The sequence below is a fragment of the Lygodium microphyllum genome, chromosome 7, assembly GCF_053477565.2.
Source record: "Lygodium microphyllum isolate KBCC chromosome 7, Lygodium_microphyllum_v1.1.10, whole genome shotgun sequence".
Taxonomy (NCBI): Eukaryota; Viridiplantae; Streptophyta; class Polypodiopsida; order Schizaeales; family Lygodiaceae; genus Lygodium; species Lygodium microphyllum.
This window is the reverse complement of record NC_141141.1, coordinates 111,614,364-111,634,437: the sequence shown is the minus strand read 5'-3', so window position 1 is coordinate 111,634,437 and position 20,074 is coordinate 111,614,364. Positions and strand designations below refer to the sequence as shown.

Genomic DNA, 20,074 nt, shown 5'->3' with positions numbered 1-20,074 from the left:
TTAAGCATTTCTGGCCCTCGTTGAAAGGTCTTGTCACACCTCTGATCAATCACTTATGGAGGGAGAATTGCTTGCCAACAACATGGAAAAGAAGTGTCATTACACTCTCGCCCAAGCAGACTCAATGTTTGGAACTTAAACATTGGAGGCCCATTTCTCTCATGGGTACTGTTTACAAGTTGATGACCAAGGCATTGGCCTCTAGGCTGGCCTCTAGGCTGGCCTCTAGGCTGGCCTCTAGGCTATCCTCGGTCTGGCAAAGATGTATAAATCAGAATCAATATGGTTTTCCCAAAGGAAAGTCTCTACTGCATAATGTCCTCAACTTGACCATGGCAGTGGAGTGGGCCAAGTTGTCACGCTAGGAAGTTGTCTTCTTATAGATGGATGTGGAGAAGGCCTTTGATAAAGTTCATTGGGACTATATCAAGAAGGTAATGATGCATATGGGGTTTTGTCACAAAATTGCTAACCTTCCCTTGTTTCTAGGGAAAGATGCAGAAGCAATGCTCTCAGTCAATGGTACTGTGCTAGAAGCCTTCGTCCTCTCTTATTTGTCATAGCCACCCATCCTCTCTTCTGCTTGCTGGACAAATCTACCACAAATGGCAAGATAATGGGCATGCAATACAAAAATCGACAGTTGGCAGGGCAAGGTTTTGCTGATGATTTATTGCTCGTGTTGGAAGCTAAGAAAGACAACATCCAAGCAACCCTGAACATCCCGTAGGTATATGAGAAAGCCTAAGGCTTTTGAATTAATTTAAACAAATCTTCCCTAGTTAGTGTAACAAAAGCTGATTTGGTGAATTGGGGTGGCGTGGAAATGTCACCAAGAGGGGCTTTGTTTTCAGATATTTGGGCTTCCCAGTTGGCATTGATATCACATAATCTTAAAAAATTAATTGGGTACTTGAGAAAATCAGAAAAAAGATTGATAGTTGCAGCCTAACCTCATGGCCTTTACATGTGAAGATGAAAATCTTGGACATATTCCCCTCCCTTAGGTTTTATCTGCCATTACTAGTTTGGAACAAAGCCATGATCAGGCAGTGGCACTCACTCATATGGAAATTCTTATGGGGGAAGCAATGAGCTTCAAGATACCTAGCCCCCCTTTCACTGGATCTCCTCATGAAAAACAAATAATTGGGAGAATTGAATCTATTGGACATTAGAAAGGAATCCGTGAAGTTGTGAGCCAAGCTATTGAAAAAGCTCTCGAAGCAGAAGGTGCTATGGGCTTGCATGCTTGCAGAGATATGCTGGAAACAAAATATAACCTTTGGCTTGGCATGGGGTTTCAATAGCATGGACTTAATCTCTTCCCAAGCTATCATGCACATCAAGGCTCATGGGTTGACTGTAGAATTGATAGAAGATTGGTGAAGTATTCTCAGTAAGGCCTCATGGGACTCGAAACTAGACAGTATATCCAAGAATGAGAATGTATTCTGGTCATGGGCTTTTCATCCACCATTTGTAGCCTTGCTGGGAAGTAGAGACATATATTTAGTCAAGAAGGGGCCTTATAGAGTTGTTCATTGGCTGAACCAGGCAAGTTAGTGAGTAACCTTCGAAGAGGCTAGCAACAGGTATGGCTTCTCTAAAGCGTTCAAGATCTCTTGGGAATTCATTAGGCTTCATCTTACAGCATTTCTATTGCTCAAGCTAGTGGAGATAACAACAGTCATTGGCAACTCCGGGTTAAGGATAAATGTATAAGCAAAGTTCTAAACTCCAAAAGATGCTCAATCCTAAGGGAAGATTAGTTGCTGGATGTGGAAGGAATTCACAAGCTATGGGATTTGGAACTCACACAAGACCTTTTGAAACAAAATCTCAGGTCTCTGTGGTCGCTAGGCCTACCCCTCTGTGATAGAGTATTTGCTTGGCGAGTGCTAATAGGAGCCTTCATCATTATTGAAAAAATCAGCAATTGAGGTATTGTAGATGTTCAATGCTTTTGCGGGGAAAAGGAGACATTTAGGCATGTCTTTTGGGATGGGTGTCTTGCTAGAACTGCATGGAACATTGTGCTGGTTGGGCTATAGTTAAACACAACTGAAGCTCGAAAATTCTGTGTCCTGGGTCTGACAGATTCACAGAATCACATCAAATTGCTAGGGCTGCAGAAGATACGCATCACCACTCTCCAGACTTTGTGGGAGTTAAGATCTAATAGGCTTAGAGGCATTAATATACCCAATTTTTCTTGGGTGTCTATCTTTCGGAAAACCAAGTCATTTTGAAAAGTCCTATGTATGGTGGGTCGGCTTGAGGCCAGAGATATGTCCACCCGCCTCAACCTAGAAGGGCCTTCCTCTGCCCAAGCCTGAGCTGGAGTTATTCTTTTTTTGTAATGCTTATTTTTCACCATATAATATAAAATATCGAATCTGTTCGCGTCTAAAACTAATTTTTAAAAACATTAATGATCTTGGTTATGTTCTTCCTTTTTTTTTTTTGGGTAAAGAGTAAAAACCTTCACAAAGTCACGGGCGGGGTGCGGTCTCTATTCGCGGTTTTGCGTCTTCTCAAAGGTTAGTCCAGTTGCGAAGGTTAGGTTTGGTAGCACGCTCCATACAAGCAATCGCCATCGCCATGGAGTCCAAGCTTGCGCAGACACAAGCCTTGTTCGACAATTTCAAAGCCGCGTTCTCTAAACGGGACTTCCAATCCAGCTGCACGCTGCTATCGCAGCTCAAGGTGAGAGAGAGAGAGAGAGAGAGAGAGAGAGAGAGAGAGAGAGATCTGAATTATGGAACTGGTTTAACCGCGACAGTTCGATTTTCTTTGATTTATTGACAATGCGTGCGCGTGCGCTCGTGTTTGTGCGTCTTTCAGGGCGAGCAGCCCGTAGGTTCATCTAAACTCTCTTTAGCTAATACACCGATGGCATATTTGCTATCGGCGAAGGGAATGCCGGAACTTGAACACTTCGTCCAGGGTAGAGAAGACGTAACACGGCTTTGATCTCCTCTATTTCTTGCGGCATTCTTTTGGTCAGAGATCTTGATGGGGCCGACTTGATTGTTAAGCTTTGCCCTTCACACGGAATGCACAATGGAAACGCTTGCTGCTTTGAGCATCGGATTGAGGTCTTGGGCTTGGAGTCTGATGCAAAGATTTAGGTTGATGTTCATACCATTTCACTCCTCATGCATATTAGAAAGTTAATCCACCCTCAAGATGTAGGTTGATGCACCTATCACTTCATTCCTTATGCATATTAGAAGGTTATCCAGCCTCACACAAATTTTGTTAACTTGCCAACGTTGTGACGACTATACATTAATTGTGACTGAATCACAAGTGTGAATATGTATGATATTTTACTGTTTGAAATTAGGTCGCCCAATGCTTTTTAAGCCTCATAGAGACATGACAATGCATTGGGATGCGACTACACATGGATGGGTGTCACGGCACAATCCAGAGAGAGAAAATTGGTACTATTGTTGTGGAGTCGGTATGGATGAAATTTATGAGAAAACATTATTGCGTCAATGAAAATGTTATCTTATGATCAAATAGTTTCAAAAGGAACTAGAAGATCTTGAAGAGGCAATTTTCCAAAATTAATCCCAATGTTTCTTATTGGCAAGGGTAGGCCATGCTTTCATTGCAAGGTTTGATTTCCCATACCACCATCCTATACCATTCGAGTGTGTGGATGGGATGGCCAATAAACCTAGAGTCCAAGACTCCAAGTGCGGTGATCACACAAGTTTTGACAAGCCCCTAAGTCTCTTCTATGCATTCTCTAATTGCCCTAGCCTTAGTGTATGTACACACTCAGCCATCATGTGACTCTTGGCAATTGCCAAGACTATGGCTCTCATCCTTGGATGCCATGCCCAAGGATGTAGTGCTTACTGCCTTATGCATGATTGTGGTTCTTTGCCATATCCCCATGGATGAAGTTAGGAAAATGATTCTTAACAAGTGTGATGATATCTTTGCCTTTAAATAATTGGGATAAACAATACTATGGGACATACAGTCATTGTAATCAATAATTGATTGGACTTTAAGTGGAATGTGATGGGATGTGCCGTCATTTTGCAAGACCCTTGCGACAATGATAGGTTGTTTACATTGTCCCGAGCATCCTTTCAAATGGCTTATATGCAATAGGAGAGAATTAGGATATCTTGTGAAATTCGCTTTAGATACCCAAAGAGTTGTAAACCATGATCTAGCAAACACCTAATTTAGTAAACTAGTACATTGAGCAACTTAAACCCACACATTATTGAAGCTAGAGTGTCCCTACATCACATGTGACATGTTGGCTCCAAAGCTTGGCATCCCTTTTGGTATTTTTCTAGATTATTAAAGAATGCTTAGAATTAGTTACAATAGGTTGAATTGACAACAGTTCCTTGTGATAGGACTATTGTGGGTCTTTTACCAACTTTGTATTCTTCAAATGCTAACCTAAAGGCTCTTGCTTGTCAAACCCTAGAAATGACAATGAAGGGATTATGCTCAAATTTGTGGAGCATTTCTTAGAATTTATCTCGCACAACACTCATGAATATTTTTACTCTCCCAAAGAGGGATATTTCACTACAGAATTGTAAGAAAGTTGCTTTCTCCACAATAGAACTATCCAAAGAGTGTACAATGAGTGAGATCCTAGAGAAGATCTCGGCTTGTAGTGTGGTTAGAACCTATCTTGAAGAGATTTAGGTTAAAATATCAGCTATACCTGTTGATAATGGAGTTGCCTTTTGATTACTTGTGTTGAGAGGAGAAGATTGGCTGCTGCCTTGATTCCTACACATGTTGTAAATGCATTCTCCATGGTTGGAAGCTTAGAAAAATTGTAGCAAGATGACTGTAGAGCAATCAAAAATGGGTGTGGCTACTAAGGAGAGAGATAGAGTTGTAAATGGCAAGATAAGAAGGGGGACTACTTTGTGTCTAATAGTTGCTTGCTAGGTGAAACTTTCAACATAACTTAAGTCTACGGCCCAAACTTTGGATTTAATCAAAGTTTTACATTTAACCTTGATCCTTTGCTTGCCCTTGTGCCACATAGCCCATACACTTATCCATTGCATGTGAAGTGTATCAATTGTCCCCTTCTGGTGCTTGGTCACCATGCCCAAAGCCAAGAATATAAGAATTAGACTTTATTTTAACTAAATTATTAAAAGTCCTTTCATATTTCTCTTTCTTGTGATGTTGAATGGTAAATCTAATCGATAGGGCATTGCTTATTTTCTTTGTAAATTTGGAATGGTCCATAACATTGCAAGGATAACTTGTAACACTTGTCTATGTTCACAATATTGGGATCTTTTGATACCTTAAAGTGTATCCATATGCCTTCTTAGAGCTCTCAAGGAATATGGTATTGATTAGCATAAAATGTAGCACGATCTTGTAAGAATAAGCAATGAAAGTAGAGGAATTATAATTGTTGGACATTGAGAAGAATGAACAATACACAACAATTGCATGGAAATGCATTTCCTAAGTTAGGAAACGTACAAAATGGGTAAGAAATGTTTCTTACCTTTTTGAGGCTATACATCAAACAAAAGGTGAGTGGTTGGAAAGTGACAATTTGGCTCAAAAAAGTGTGTCCTATAATGAAAGCATATTGTTCCTTGTGAAAGCACCTAAAAGTGGCATTTTTCCCCTTGCAATCATGCCTTCTACTTGAAACCTTAGGACTCATGAATCGTGATAGTCTAGAGCCCTTCCAGTCAATCCTTGTGGCAATTTGCACTCTAAGGCCTTATGAGGAGCTTATGATGCTTGTTCCAACTACAAGATACAATAGCTTATACTTGTAATGTAGCTAATACAAGTACTGCTGTAGCCATTGATGAGGATCTACTTGAGAACTCCAACCCTAGCAACGAGAGTGATGAGGAGGAAGAAGAGATTGAGGATAGTGAGGAGGACATACAACACGAGTCATGACTCATGATACATTCTCTAGTACTTAGGATTGACTTTTAGTAGTTTCCATGATCCATTTATGTATTGGATATTTGAGAAGGTTCATGAGGCTTGGGACTTATTTGACACCTTGTTACCATAGTTATCAGGTACGATATAGTACGATACGATAAAATATGATACTAAATGGTACCTTATGATTTTATAAGATATGATACAATATTAGTATGGAAAAAAAATTAAGATGATTTTTTAAATAACAAAAACCATAAGTCATTAAATGATAGATCATAGAATACATGTTTAAAGTGAAAATAGCCATTTCATTACAAAATAAGATGAATACATGAGGGTGACCATCGCGGTTGCACGGGTTGCGTAAAACATGTGATACAACTACAATCTAGTATATTTGATACAAAAAAGAGAGAGACCTATGAATCTATGACAAGATATTACTATCATCATCATGATCATCATTAGAACCATCTGACTACTCATCAAGAGAGTCTGAAGATGACTTCTCGGCATCGGATGATGAGACACACTCATACTCATCCTCATTGATGAGGTTACCATCATTCTAAAATGATGGCTCCCCAGTTGGCGACTGTGTAGGCAAGGGGGGGATGTCATTATGAGGCACATGATGTGAGCTACTAGAGCCCTGCCTTACATATGTTTGCAAGCCACTCGAACCACCCCTCTTTGATGATGGAGGGTGTTGAATGACCATGCCCTTGCTACCATCTACTCGAACTCCTCACCCACGAGTATACTAACTGCAAGTGTCACGAGTATCTGCTGCTATAAGCTCTCTATAGAGCTCTGCAAAATCATCTCCTCCTCGCTCATCTCCTGATGTATACTCGGAAGAGTGTTGCCCGTCAAAGTGAATGTATCAACATTCACATACACAATGCAGTGATGCACGTACGATTGTAAATGCTAAAGTTTAAATTGTAAAGTATAAACTTCAATGTTCAAAGTTTAAAACAACAAATTTTAAATGTTATGGTTAAGTGTTTAAACTTTACTTGCTTCGGACTACCCATGCTCATCATAGTCCTCATCATGCGTGAGCTAGTGCAGCAATAGACTAGCTGCTCTAAATGTCGTGTGCTAAGCTGATTGCGAATCTTTGTGTGAATGAGAGAATAGACACTCCAGTTTCTCTCACATGCACTCGAAGAGCAATCCTGGGCAAGGACCTTCATGGCTAAGGGTTGAAGGGTCTCCAATGCATATTCAAATTTTTGCCACCAAAATAAAGGCTTCACAAGTGACTCTCTCCTCCAACAAGTGGGAGAAGCAAAAGCCACATGCCCTCTTTGATTTGCATAGCATCCTAGCTCCTCCAGGACCGCATTGTGGTCATCCACAGGGACCACACAAGTTAAATAAGCAAGCTGGTCCGAACGGAACCTATTATCCATGACTGCCAGCGACTTGTAGGCCAGATGTACCAATGCGGCAAAACCATGGATGGGCTTATGTATCCATGCCCATCTCCTCTTTGCTATCTCTAAAACATGTGCTCGTTGTGTCTCTGTGATCACTGTACAAGCACATGCCTCCACCAATGCCACTCTAAAGAAGTGAACAAGAAGGCCCATGGTAGACCCCTTGTAATCACTCATACATAATATTCTATAAAAGGGAGTCATGACAATGACAATGACACAGACTTTTTGCCAAAATTGCTCATTAAGGCACAAGTGCTGCATGGCTTTGGCCTCCTCTGTCTTATGCTCATCCCACTCATTCCATAGAGTGGACACCATTGTTTGGCGCAAGGCGGTGGACCGCACCTCATAAAGGTGCTCTAGCAATAATCACACGTAAGCAAAGCGAGTTGACTCCAGTGTGCTATGCTCACGATACATCGCAAGCACCTTTACCTTTATCGTGAAGAATGTGACAATTGATGTAGCTTTGCGGACCACCCTCTTCACCCACTTGAGCTTCCCAATGTTCTCCATGAGCAAGTCCAAACAATGACTTGCACATGGAGTCCACACAATCATGGGAAACTCGGTCTCAAGCAAATGGCCCATGCATTGATAATTCGATGCATTGTTGGTAACAACTTGCACCACATTTGAGGGGCCCACCTACAACCACAATTTACAAATTACAAGTAAGTATACTAACAATACTTGGAGGTTAGAGAGAGAAAGAGAGTTGGCCTTTCAAGTTTCAAGTTTCTTCAAGATTTAAGAATGAAGAGAGGTGGATCATGGGGATTGGGGGCCGTGGGGCCCACAGGGAAAGAGAGAATCGAGATAGATTCTAGAGAGAAATTCGACTAGGGAGATAGATAGTTATGCATAAATCAATTATCATAATGAAAGAAAGTGAAATAAATTTAAAAGGCAATGTATACCTCAATGATAACTTGTCGAATGTGGCGGTAGATGAATGCACCCATCGTTTTCCTCCCCCTCTTGCTAGTATCTACGGCCCACAAAAAGTAAGTGCCGAGTGGACATGAGACAAGTATGTTGATGATGCCCTGTTTCTTACGATTACTCCGTTTGTCGGTGAGAATGGAGCAACTATATTTTATCCATGCAGCCCAAATAGGATCAATGGATCTATCAATCCTCTCCTTCTCTTTATCAATCTTTTTTATCCTCGTGTCGTTGTATGTAACACCGGTCTATCCTTCAGATAGACCCACATTGGCAATGGCTTTTACCATTTTCTTTCATTGCTCTTGCTTTAGGACATTGAATGCAAGATTGCACTCAATCACTGTGCGTACAATTTCAATATCCGCAAGTCGTTGCCTTTCTCTAAGAAAGGCAACCGATCCACACATATGACCGGGAGCTTGAGAGAAAGAGGATTGTGTCTCTAGCACCGCATGAGCCTCCACTCTTTGTCTTTTAGTGGAGCCGAATGCGGATGTGGAGCCCCCACCACCAATGGTAGAGGCCTCTCTCGCATCAGTTGAAGATACGCCCACGTTTGATGCTTCCTCGTTAGTAGGCATAGGATTTGGTACCGATAAGCCACTTCCTCCTCCTCTTGTAGATCCCCCCTCTCATCTTGGTGAGAATCTCCTCCGCGATGTTTTGAGGGATCTCCTTACATGGAGCAACTTGCCCCCCCATATTGGAAAGATGTTGGAGAAGCCAAGTTGCATCACTTGTATAGTGCTTTCCACAATACTTGCATGTCCAATGGTGGGAGTTGGACTTCTTTGTGTCCCTCTCCACATGGATCGTGTGCAAATTGAAGGCCTCATACTTCTCACGAGTCATGGTGCTGATGATGGATAAAGAGACCCGAGAGAGAGAGAGAGAGAGAGAGAGAGAGAGAGAGAGAGAGAGAGAGATAGATGCTTGAGTCCGAACTCTTGAAACTTGAGTCTTGCAAGTTGAAAGGGAGGGAGACTCGAGGTGCGAGGGTTGGGGTAAAGTTGAAAGAGCAAGAGTGAGAGAGAGGGGATGGGAGAGGATGATGGTAAATGCTTTGATAGGGTGCGTGATAGAGGGGATGGGAGATGAGATTTTGAGAATGGCAAATAAGGTGCGGGAAAGAGGGGTTGGGAGATGAGATTCGAGAATGACAAATCACAAGTCCATTCAAGATCCAAGAGAGGAAGATGAGAATGGTACGTGCTTGCTGAATTGGTGTGGAAGCATGGAGAGAAGCACCTTTTGTAGATGAGAGAAGGGTCAAAGTTCAAACAATCAAACTTCAAAGAGGGGTCAACGGTCAAAAAGAGGGCTGCCAGTTAGAAGGAATCCAAAGAGGGCTTGAGGGGTTGGGGGGGGGGAAGTGCATGGCTGGAGAAGGGGGTGGGATGAGGTATCCAAGGCTTCTCACCCCTCCAAAAAGTACCACGCAGGCAGGCGGAATGCGCAGGAGTAAAGGCAGGGCCGCAAGGAGTGCAAGACGTAGGACAACATGCAGGCGAGGTGGCCAAAAAGGGTCCAAAATAATGTATGAAATCATACGGATATGTACCATACGGTATCGTGCGGATCGTACACTATGAATAGTACCGTACGTCGTATGGAGGCAACTATGCTTGCTACTTCTATGATTCTATTAATGTTTGTTACTTGTATTCTTGCTTTAGAGTGATATTTAATGTTTCCTTTTAAATATTATGCTGACAATCATTGATAATGAATCATGATGTTAATAGTTATAAACTGAAATGTGGTTTAGAAATGGTAAATAACACCTATTTTCTTGAAGATTTGGCATTGTTTGCATGCTTACAGTGTACAATTTGATCATTGGTCACATAGATATTGGATAGATAGGATTATTTCTTTGAGTGTTTCATGTATATGGCTATTATAACCCATATTTTTTACTATAGAGGTAAGAAATGTTTTTTAGATGTTTTCTACAAATTAATATTGTAGGAAACTCATTTGAAAGCCGTTTCCTACCTTGCCATTTCCGAAACTCCTGGCTATGGGAACAATGAACAAAAGCACTACCTCAAACAATGAAAGAATGGGCAATGGAATGCCTAACACAATACATAAGATGTACCATACAAACCACATAGGTGAGTGATGTGTTGTGAGCAACAATACGTCAACACTTCATTTCTCAAAGTGGATATAATCTGATTTAACAAATGTGGAGTATTTATACTCTCGGATGAGATTCGATACAAGTGAGCCAGCCCTAAATGAGCTACCCAACTATCCATAAAGGTGCCCAATAACATGCTTAATAAATAGCCTAACATCCAAGAAATGTACAACACTAACACTCTCTCTTAGATCACAGATGGTCAGTGGTTAATACAATAAATTATACGATGATGGGAACCTCAAGTCCTTAGGAACCATCACGATGTCCCATAGCATGGCCATGATCAATCAGAAACCTATACTAGTATAGGATATACAACAATGATAGGTGATTCTCAAAGAAGATGCTTAAAGTACTTAAATGCACCATCTAAAATACTTCAAGACTCTAGCTTTGGGTTGTGACTCCTAGTCTAGAAGACATCTAAAGAAGACATACCAAGTTGATGTCAATCATTCTAAAACCCTTGTGCAAAACACAGCATGGCCATGGGTTCCTTGCCTTTAGCTAGACTACCTAAGTGTTTTCCTTTTCAACACCATACGCGCCCCCCTCCCCCCCCCCCCCCCCAAAAAAAAAAAAACACACATACACACAAAATCCAAAATCCCCCCAAAAACAACTCATGTGGGAGCAACTAGGAAAAAACATTGCTTGTTGAAGTTCAAGCCAACTCTAGGATTGGATTTGGTAGACGATGTCGATGCATGTTGAATGCCTCCCTTTGTGTCTCCTGTATTGTATGAATGTAAGACCAACCATCCTCCGAGCTTAAAGAAAAGCCTCAAAAGATCAAGGTTAGCCTATGGTGAAGAAATCTCAAGCCACTCAGATGCAAAAGTCAAAATGAAAATCGGTGATAGCAAGGCGATGATGGAGAATATAGAGAATAGGAGATACCTCAGGTACTCATGGTTTATCGGTCCAAACAATCAAAAGGTTCAATAGTTCAAAAACCATAGTTTAATAAAGTACATAGAAATGGGAACAACAATGTAGAGAGTGTAGTGCACGAAAAATCAAAATGAGACATGAACCTCTTCTAAAAGATATAATAGCCTTAAAAACACAATTGCTCTGTGGGTGAATGGACAAGGCGATAACAATAAATGATGATAAATGTCAATGTACCACGTGAAGGAAAATAACATTGCCAATAGAAAACACCAAGTAGGAAGTCAATGATGGTAGGTGCAGCATGGTGACAATGGGCAATGACAATCCAACAAAAAATACAAGGATGGTGGCTGAATGGACAGGTAGGTGATTGTGTGGAAGGCTCCATGAAGATAGTTGTAGCGCAAGGTGAATGTGTGCTATGTGAGTCAACATTTCAACATGTAGGGTTAGAAGCCTTCACAAAGGCAAGAACCATGAAACACAAAAGTTGTAGCTTGGCCACTAAAAAACGTAGCATGTAAAGTAAGTCGACCACTAACCCATGACATTAGCAACATAATGCAACTATAGACAAGTTATTGACTAGTAAGCTAGCTTGGAGATTATCTATCATAGAATGAATAGTAGCATAAAGCATTGAAACCAGCAACATGGTTGTTTGATACCATGTTAATTGGACATTTGGTACCATTCAAGAAGAGTAACAAAAATGGAAGAATTACAATTGTTGAATACTAAAAAGAATGAATGGCAAAAGAGAGAACACAAGAACTCAAATATTGAATGCATGGGGAATCGAATCCATAATTCATAACACAATACATGAGATAGACCTTACAAACCACATAGGTGAATGGCATGTGTGGTGACCAATGGTACCTTTAAACTCCTTTCTCCAAGTAGATGTGATTGGATACAAGAGTGGAGTATCTATAGATTCTAAGATGAGGCCTAAGAGAGATGAGCCACCTAATTGTCTATAAAGGCACCCAATAACAAGCCTAATAAATAGTCTAAGAGAAAATGTGCACCCCTAATAGATCTTGGGATGTTTTTATGGTATATTTTGTAGTCATCAACATTTCTTGCATATTGTGCAAGATTGTATTTTGTTTAGTGATAATCTATGGTTTTGGCTTATGACCGTACATTGACATGAACTGGTTATATACGATAGCAAAGTGTTGAGCGATGCTATAAGCAAACTTACTTCACAAAATGTATTGCTCCTAATTAGACCAATGAATAGAGATATGTGTACAAAGCTTATCTTTGAGGCATTGATTAATTTAATGTGGTTTGTCCATTAGCCTTAGGATGCTCCAAGGATGATATAGATAAGCGGTCTCCATTTTTGGAGGTTTGGCCATCAGCCTTAGGATGCTGAGAGCTGAAAAGATGAGTGGGTTGTCTCTTATCTACCTAGCCTCCAATCCTCACTAAGAAAGCTAAAGAAGGGCACCACCTAGCCAAAGGGAGGATAGACTAGGACATTGTTTTTCTAAGTGAATGGAAAGAACACAACTTCACAAGAGAGAATTTGTAGTCCATCTTAAGGGAAATAAAGATGATGGAAGGTTAAGAGAGGTGATGGCTTCTAATTTCTTCCATGAACATATATATAACATGAGAAAATAAAGATTTTTTTACCAATAGAGCATATGGCAAGTCGTAATAAATTTAAGTATGAATGTAGAGGGAGAATTAAAAGAGAGTATATATGATCTGGACACCATATGATCTAGACGTCATATTAGAATATAAGTATGAGTGTGTCAGAGATCATAGCCTGTTTTCAGGCAGGCAGCAGCAGGCAGCAGCTGCACAGTCCAGCTGCACAGTCGGACTGTGCAGTCGGACTGCCACGTGGCAGTCCGACTGCCTGCAGCTGATTTTTATCAGGCTGCGCCCTATTTTGGCGCCCCATCCTAGGCAGATTTTCGCCTATTTATTGCTGACGTTTTCAGCAGTCTGGCATTCATTCTCTGTCGCAGATTACAGACCGGTGCCGTGCAGATCTCTGTCTCTGTTCGCAGATTTCAGATAGCAGACAGTGCAGACTGCAGCAGACTTCGAGGTGGACAGCAGGTCGCATCGTCGAGGTGGAGACACGCAGTCCAGCGCACTGCGCCCGTGTATATCTTTGTATTCAGCATTCTTTATACAGCAGATCTTCAGTGTACACTGTCTCTTTCTCTCCCTTCTCTCTCTGCGTTCTCTCACTCTCAGTCCTACGCTTCCGCACCGCTGCACTCTGACATGGTATCAGAGCAGTGTTTGAGGGCTGACTGAGCGCAGAATCAACCTGAAGTGGAGTTTCCATCGCGACACAAATTTGCATTTTTTGCGTTTAAGGGCAGACAGGAGGGCTGCGCCTTGGAACAAGGCTGAAACGAGTGTGGGCGCACAGGAAAGGAGTACAGGTGGTGGATTTGCTGTTGTTTACTGCTGTTTGTCGCGGAGAAAGTTTGAGTTTTCAACCTAAAAGTGCAGGTTTTGCTTTTTCATCGCCTCCGGCGGGTGAAGAAGCTTCGGGACGCTGAAGAGCCTTAGCAGGCTGAGTCTACTCAGTCAGAGGGGGCTGCTTTTGCGTTTGAGAAGGCATTGCAGGTGAAGATGTCTACAGAGATGGACTTGGAGTTCCAGGCGATTATGGACCGGAAGGTGCCTGTCCTACCGGCTCTTCCTACAGATCAGAAGCTCGACGGCGACAACTACCGCATTTGGCGCGTTATGATGTTGGCCATTCTGGAGTCCTATGATTTGGCGGAGTTGGTACAGGAAGATATTGACCGGCCCTCGGTAAGAGATGAGTCCAAACTCTCTTCCGATGCTCGTTCGGAGTTGGCCAGGGCCCAGTCTCATTGGGACAAACTGAATGCCCGGATTCGATCCTTTCTCTTTCTATCATGCACTACAGCTGTGATCGCTCACATCGAGCACTTGACGGTGGCTCGTGAGATATGGCTGGAGCTTGATCAAATGTACAATCGGATGACCCTGATGAAGAGGGTTTCTTTGGAGGTACAGATGCGGACCTTGTCCGTCAATAAGTCTTCTTCGCTAAGGGAACACATTAACAAGCTAAGGCAGCTACAGATGCAGGTTCAGAATGCGGGGAAGCCGATCTCCTCCGAAGACATGGCGATTACACTCTTGTCCCAGTTGCCGCCACGATTCGGTACATTTTACTCTGCCCTTATTGCTTCAGGGCGAGAGTCTACTCTTCGGTGGGAGGAGTTGGTTCCTATGGTCTTGGACCAAGAGGAACAGTTAAAGGGACAGAATGCTTCCAAGACGGAGGCGTTGACAGGTCAAGCCTCTCAGAAGAAGGGGAAGGACCAAAAGAAGAAGAAGGGGGATAACAAGTCCAAGAAGGACAAGGAGAAGGACAAGGACAAAGACTCCACATGCCATATTTGTGGAAAGACTGGCCATTGGAAGAAGGATTGCCCTGACAAAGACTCAAAGGACACCAAGAAGAAGGAAACCAAGGATTCTGGAGCGGTGGCTGCACCCTCATCAGCTGCATTTCTACATCTAGTTGTCATTGAGGACGCTTCACCGAATGCTTCTGATGCTGCGATGGCGGCTTCCCAATCTCGAGAGTGGATTATTGATAGTGGTGCCTCACGGCACATGACTCCTTCATCAGATGGTGTTGCCCAGCTGCGACCTTCGCGTGGGCAGGTTCTCATTGGAGACAGCTCTTCAGTTTCTATTGCAGGTCGGGGTAAGATGCAGCTTATTCCGGATGGACGAGGTGGCACCCATACTTCAGAAGTTTTGCATGTACCAGGATTGGGGTACCATCTCCTTTCAGTCCATAAGATTTGTTCCCTTGGTCTTCTGGTGGAATTTGACAGTTCTACAGTGCGAGTCCTTGATCGTGAATCGAGGAAGGTTCTATCATCTGGATATGAGGAGAACGGCATTTACAAACTGAAGTCTTCCACTGCCCTCTCTACTCTTCTTCTTACCTCACAGTCACAGTCTGAATTATGGCATGCTAGGTTTGGTCACCTGAACTATGACTATCTTCGGAAGGCGTCACGGGGACAGCTTGTTCGAGGGTTGCCGGATATAGTGGTGAGCCAGCAGCCATGTGTCTCCTGCATACGGGGGAAGCAGCATAGAGATGCCATTCCCCACACCGCTTCGCGGCGGTCTACTTCACCGATGGAGTTAGTATCTACGGATCTATGTGGCCCTATGAGGAATGAGTCCCTGCGTGGGAGCTCGTACTTCATGCTGATCGTGGATGACTATAGCAGGATGACATGGGCCTATTTTTTGGCACTAAAATCAGAAGCTTTCTCGCACTTCAAGGATTGGCTTCTCTTTGAGGAGAACCGATCAGGCTGGAAGTTGAAGACCTTGCGATCCGACAAGGGAGGTGAATTTGTCTCTAATGAATTTGCTCGGTTTTGTGCAGATAGAGGAATTCACCAGGAGTTTGCCAATACGAATACTCCACAAGAAAATGGTATTCTCGAACGGAAGAACCGCAGTGTGATCGAGATGGCGCGCACCATGATGGAGCACCGACAGACCCCTCAGGTTCTGTGGGCCGAGGCTGTGGCTACTGCAGTCCACATCCTTAACCGATCTCCTACTTCGGCCGTGGAAGGGATGACTCCATTTGAGGCGTATTTTGGATCGAAGCCAGATGTTTCTTACTTTCGGGTCTTTGGGTGTGATGCCTATGTTCACATTCCCAAAGCTCACCGTGACAAATTCGAAGCGGCTTCCCGCAAACAGGTATTTGTTGGCTACAGCTCCCAGTCCCAAGGCTACCGACTCTATGATCTCGTCAAGCGGGATGTATATACTAGCCGTGATGTGCGGTTTGTGGAGGTTCCGGCTTCTTCAACGGGTGAGGAGCATCCCGTTCTTGGAGATCCAGGGGAGAGTTTGGCTCCTTCTACAGTTCCACTGGAGCCTGTGCCGTTTGATTATGATTCTGTTTCTGACACAGAGTCTACTGTTCCACCGGATCCTTCTGAGGAGTTACCACTGGTGGACATTCCAGAGTCTTCTACTGATGGAGAACAACGAGGGGAGGTTCGGCCTCCTCCTCGCTGGGCCCGTGACACACTCCGTGATTCAGGGATCGAGGGGGTTCCTGAGGAGTGGGGACCGCAGGATGGTCCGCGGCGGTCACGGAGGCACCAGGCGCATTCTTCGGAGCTTGTGTGCTCCAATTATTGTTTGATGTCCCGAGTTATGCAGGATCGAGAGCCCACCTCCGTGAAGGAGGCTTTACAGTCCGCCCCATGGAAGAAAGCTATGGAAGCTGAGTTGGAGGCTATTGAGAGGAATGGCACTTGGTCACTTGTGCCACGCCCCCCGAAGAAGAAGGTGATTGGAGTCAAGTGGGTCTTCAAGACCAAATATCTCAGTGATGGTACTTTGGATAAGCACAAGGCTCGCCTTGTTGCTAAGGGTTTTGCCCAGCGCCCAGGGATTGACTGTCATGACACCTTTGCCCCTACAGCTCGTATGGCAACCATTAGAGCTGTTCTTGCTTTGGCTGGCCATAGGAGATGGCCTGTTTATCAGCTGGATGTGAAGTCGGCCTTCCTGAATGGTGATTTGAAGGAGGAGATCTACGTTGAGCAGCCTCCTGGCTTTGGTTCTTCAGATGGGAAAGTCTACAGGTTGAAGAAGGCCCTGTATGGTCTCAAGCAGGCCCCGCGAGCTTGGAACGAGAAGATTGATTCGTTCCTTCAGACTCAGTTGGGATATCGGCGGTCCAAGGCCGATCCGCAGCTGTATGTTCACACTTCCGAGAATGGTTGTGTGCTGTTTGTATTATATGTTGATGATTTGATTGTCACAGGTGATGATGCACAGCAGGTCCAGGAGACAAAGTCAGCTTTACATCGGACGTTCGAGATGACAGATTTGGGGCTACTCCATTTCTTTTTAGGACATGAGATTTTTCAGTCTCAGAGGGGGATCTTTCTCTCCCAACAGAGATATGTTCAGGAGCTCTTGGTGTCTTTTGAGATGGAAGATTGTCGGGCCCTCTCTACTCCTATGGATCCGAACTGGAAGGCCACTTCCCACTCAGCTTCTCCTTTGGCGGATGCTTCCCGCTATCGACAGTTGATAGGGTCTTTGATTTGGCTTCTCAACACCCGGGTTGATCTATGTTTTGCTGTTGGGCTCTTGGCAGGGTTCATGAGTGAACCTAAGATGGTGCATTGGCAGGCTGCTCAGAGGATACTTCGGTATCTGAGGGGGACGTCTGATTTGGGGATTCATTATCCCGCAGGGACAGATGGGTCAGATCTTGTACTTGCAGGTTGGAGCGACTCGGATTGGGCCGGTGACGTGGACCACAGGCGGTCTACAACAGGTTACTGCTTTACTTTGGCTGCAGGTGTTATTTCTTGGAGTAGCAAGAAGCAGCCCACGGTAGCCCTTTCGTCTACTGAGGCGGAGTATCGGGCCGCGTCTTCCACCACATGCGAGGTTGTGTGGCTTCGGAGACTGTTGGAGGAGCTTGGGTGCCCCCAGACTCGTCCTACATTGCTGCGATGTGACAATGAGAGTTGCATTGCCTTGGCGAGGAATCCTGTTTTTCATGCCCGGACGAAGCACATTGAGATCCAGTACCACTTCATCCGAGAAAAGCTTTTGGATGAGACCATCACTGTGGAGTATTGCAAGACGGAGGATAATCTTGCGGATTTGTTTACGAAGGCGCTTTCTCAGGCTCTGCTTCGGCAACATTCCAGATCCCTCAGGCTTCTGCCCTGTCCAGGCTCTGAGAGGGGGTGTCAGAGATCATAGCCTGTTTTCAGGCAGGCAGCAGCAGGCAGCAGCTGCACAGTCCAGCTGCACAGTCGGACTGTGCAGTCGGACTCCCACGTGGCAGTCCGACTGCCTGCAGCTGATTTTTATCAGGCTGCGCCCTATTTTGGTGCCCCATCCTAGGCAGATTTTCGCCTATTTATTGCTGACGTTTTCAGCAGTCTGGCATTCATTCTCTGTCGCAGATTACAGACCGGTGCCGTGTAGATCTCTGTCTCTGTTCGCAGATTTCAGACAGCAGACAGTGCAGACTGCAGCAGACTTCGAGGTGGACAGCAGGTCGCATCGTCGAGGTGGAGACACGCAGTCCAGCGCACTGCGCCCGTGTATATCTTTGTATTCAGCATTCTTTATACAGCAGATCTTCAGTGTACACTGTCTCTTTCTCTCCCTTCTCTCTCTGCGTTCTCTCACTCTCAGTCCTACGCTTCCGCACCGCTGCACTCTGACAGAGTGTGAGAGAGAGAGAGAGAGAGAGAGAGAGAGAGAGAGAGAGAGAGAGAGAGAGAGAGAGAGAGAGAGAAGAGAAAGAGAGAGAAAGCTTGCCATTATGTATTCATGGAATGCTATATAAAAAAAAACTCACTCATAGCTAATCTCAAAGAGATGGACTAGGATGAGGGTGTTGCATAATGTGCTTTTAGTGGCTTCCTTTCGGGCTTGGTGATTTAGAGTGCTCTCATGTGCTTGTGATTGTGTGTCTTTACATCTCCATGGGCACCTTATATGGCCTTCATGAGGGATTAGATTAAGCTAATCTTTTTGATTGCATAATCCTAGATGATGTATGACATCTTTGATAATATGGAGAATAGTAGATGGGACAAGTCCCAACCTTGGTTATCATGTAAGAAGCCAAGGGTGGTGGTAAACAAGTTAGAGAAAGGGAGCTAGATTACAAGAGGTGGGTGTCCGAAGCACATTATTATTATATATTTACAAGAAGGATAAAATGAGAAGTTGATGTGATAAGGGTGAAAGAGAAAATAAGATTGCCTACAGCCAGCAGTCTGCGTCTTTGTAACTTCAAATCGGTGAAGAATCTAAAAAAGGTTTATTCTGCAACTTTGTAGACCAGGTTGAAATCGGTCGGGCATCGTGGGAATTTTCTTGAAATTCGATTTCTGCTGGGATTTATTAAAATTATTAAAAACGGCTTCCAAAAGCTGCTTTGACTTTAATTCTTATATATATATATATATATATATATATATATATATATATATATATATATATATATATATATAAGCATGTGACAGAGGGGTCTATGTTTGTAAGCTTTTGTGTAAGATCCAGATGACACCATGATGTGGATATTGACTTGTGTACAAGGGTGAGGTGTCCTCTAATGATGGTGATAGATCTCAAATCTTGGTGATGCAGGTGGAACCCAAGTGTAGTTGGAGATTAGTCCTTTGAAAAAAATCTATGCATTGACTCAACCCCTAGGTATAATCCATTTCCATCATCACTAAGATAACCCATCTCTTTTACCCTTTACATTGACATCTCTTCTAAGAACTTGTTTTCCCACTTGCTAGAGTTATCATAACCGAGAAGCAATGTAGCATACCTAGTGCTTGAAGAGAAAACCCAAAGTGATAAGATATAGGGCTTAAGCTATGGGTAAGGCTCTTGATAGGGGTTTTGGCGAAATTTTGTGGTAGAAATCCGGTTTGTAAAAGACTCGGATTAGATGCTTTGAGTATGATATGGATAAGTGGTTTTCATTTTTGGGAGGAGTGTCAGAAAGAGGCCTATGAACTTAGAATCGCAGTCATTGACTACTTCATCGAGTAACTATACAATTTGTGTGGAAGTTTGACAAAGAGAAGGGCCAATTTATTGCTGTTTATGGTCA

General features: G+C 43.5%; 1 protein-coding gene across 1 annotated transcript in view; it reads left to right on the top strand.

The window, feature by feature from the left end:
• Nucleotides 1–2,501: 2,501 nt before the first annotated feature.
• The window catches only part of RPN12A (regulatory particle non-ATPase 12A), a 57,005-nt gene continuing 39,432 nt past the window's right edge, over nucleotides 2,502–20,074 (top strand). Inside the window, exon 1 of the mRNA XM_087682365.1 lies at nucleotides 2,502–2,709. Within this exon, the coding sequence (XP_087538491.1) occupies nucleotides 2,605–2,709 (105 nt within the window). The 5' untranslated portion in view covers nucleotides 2,502–2,604. The remainder of the gene's footprint in view (nucleotides 2,710–20,074) is intronic.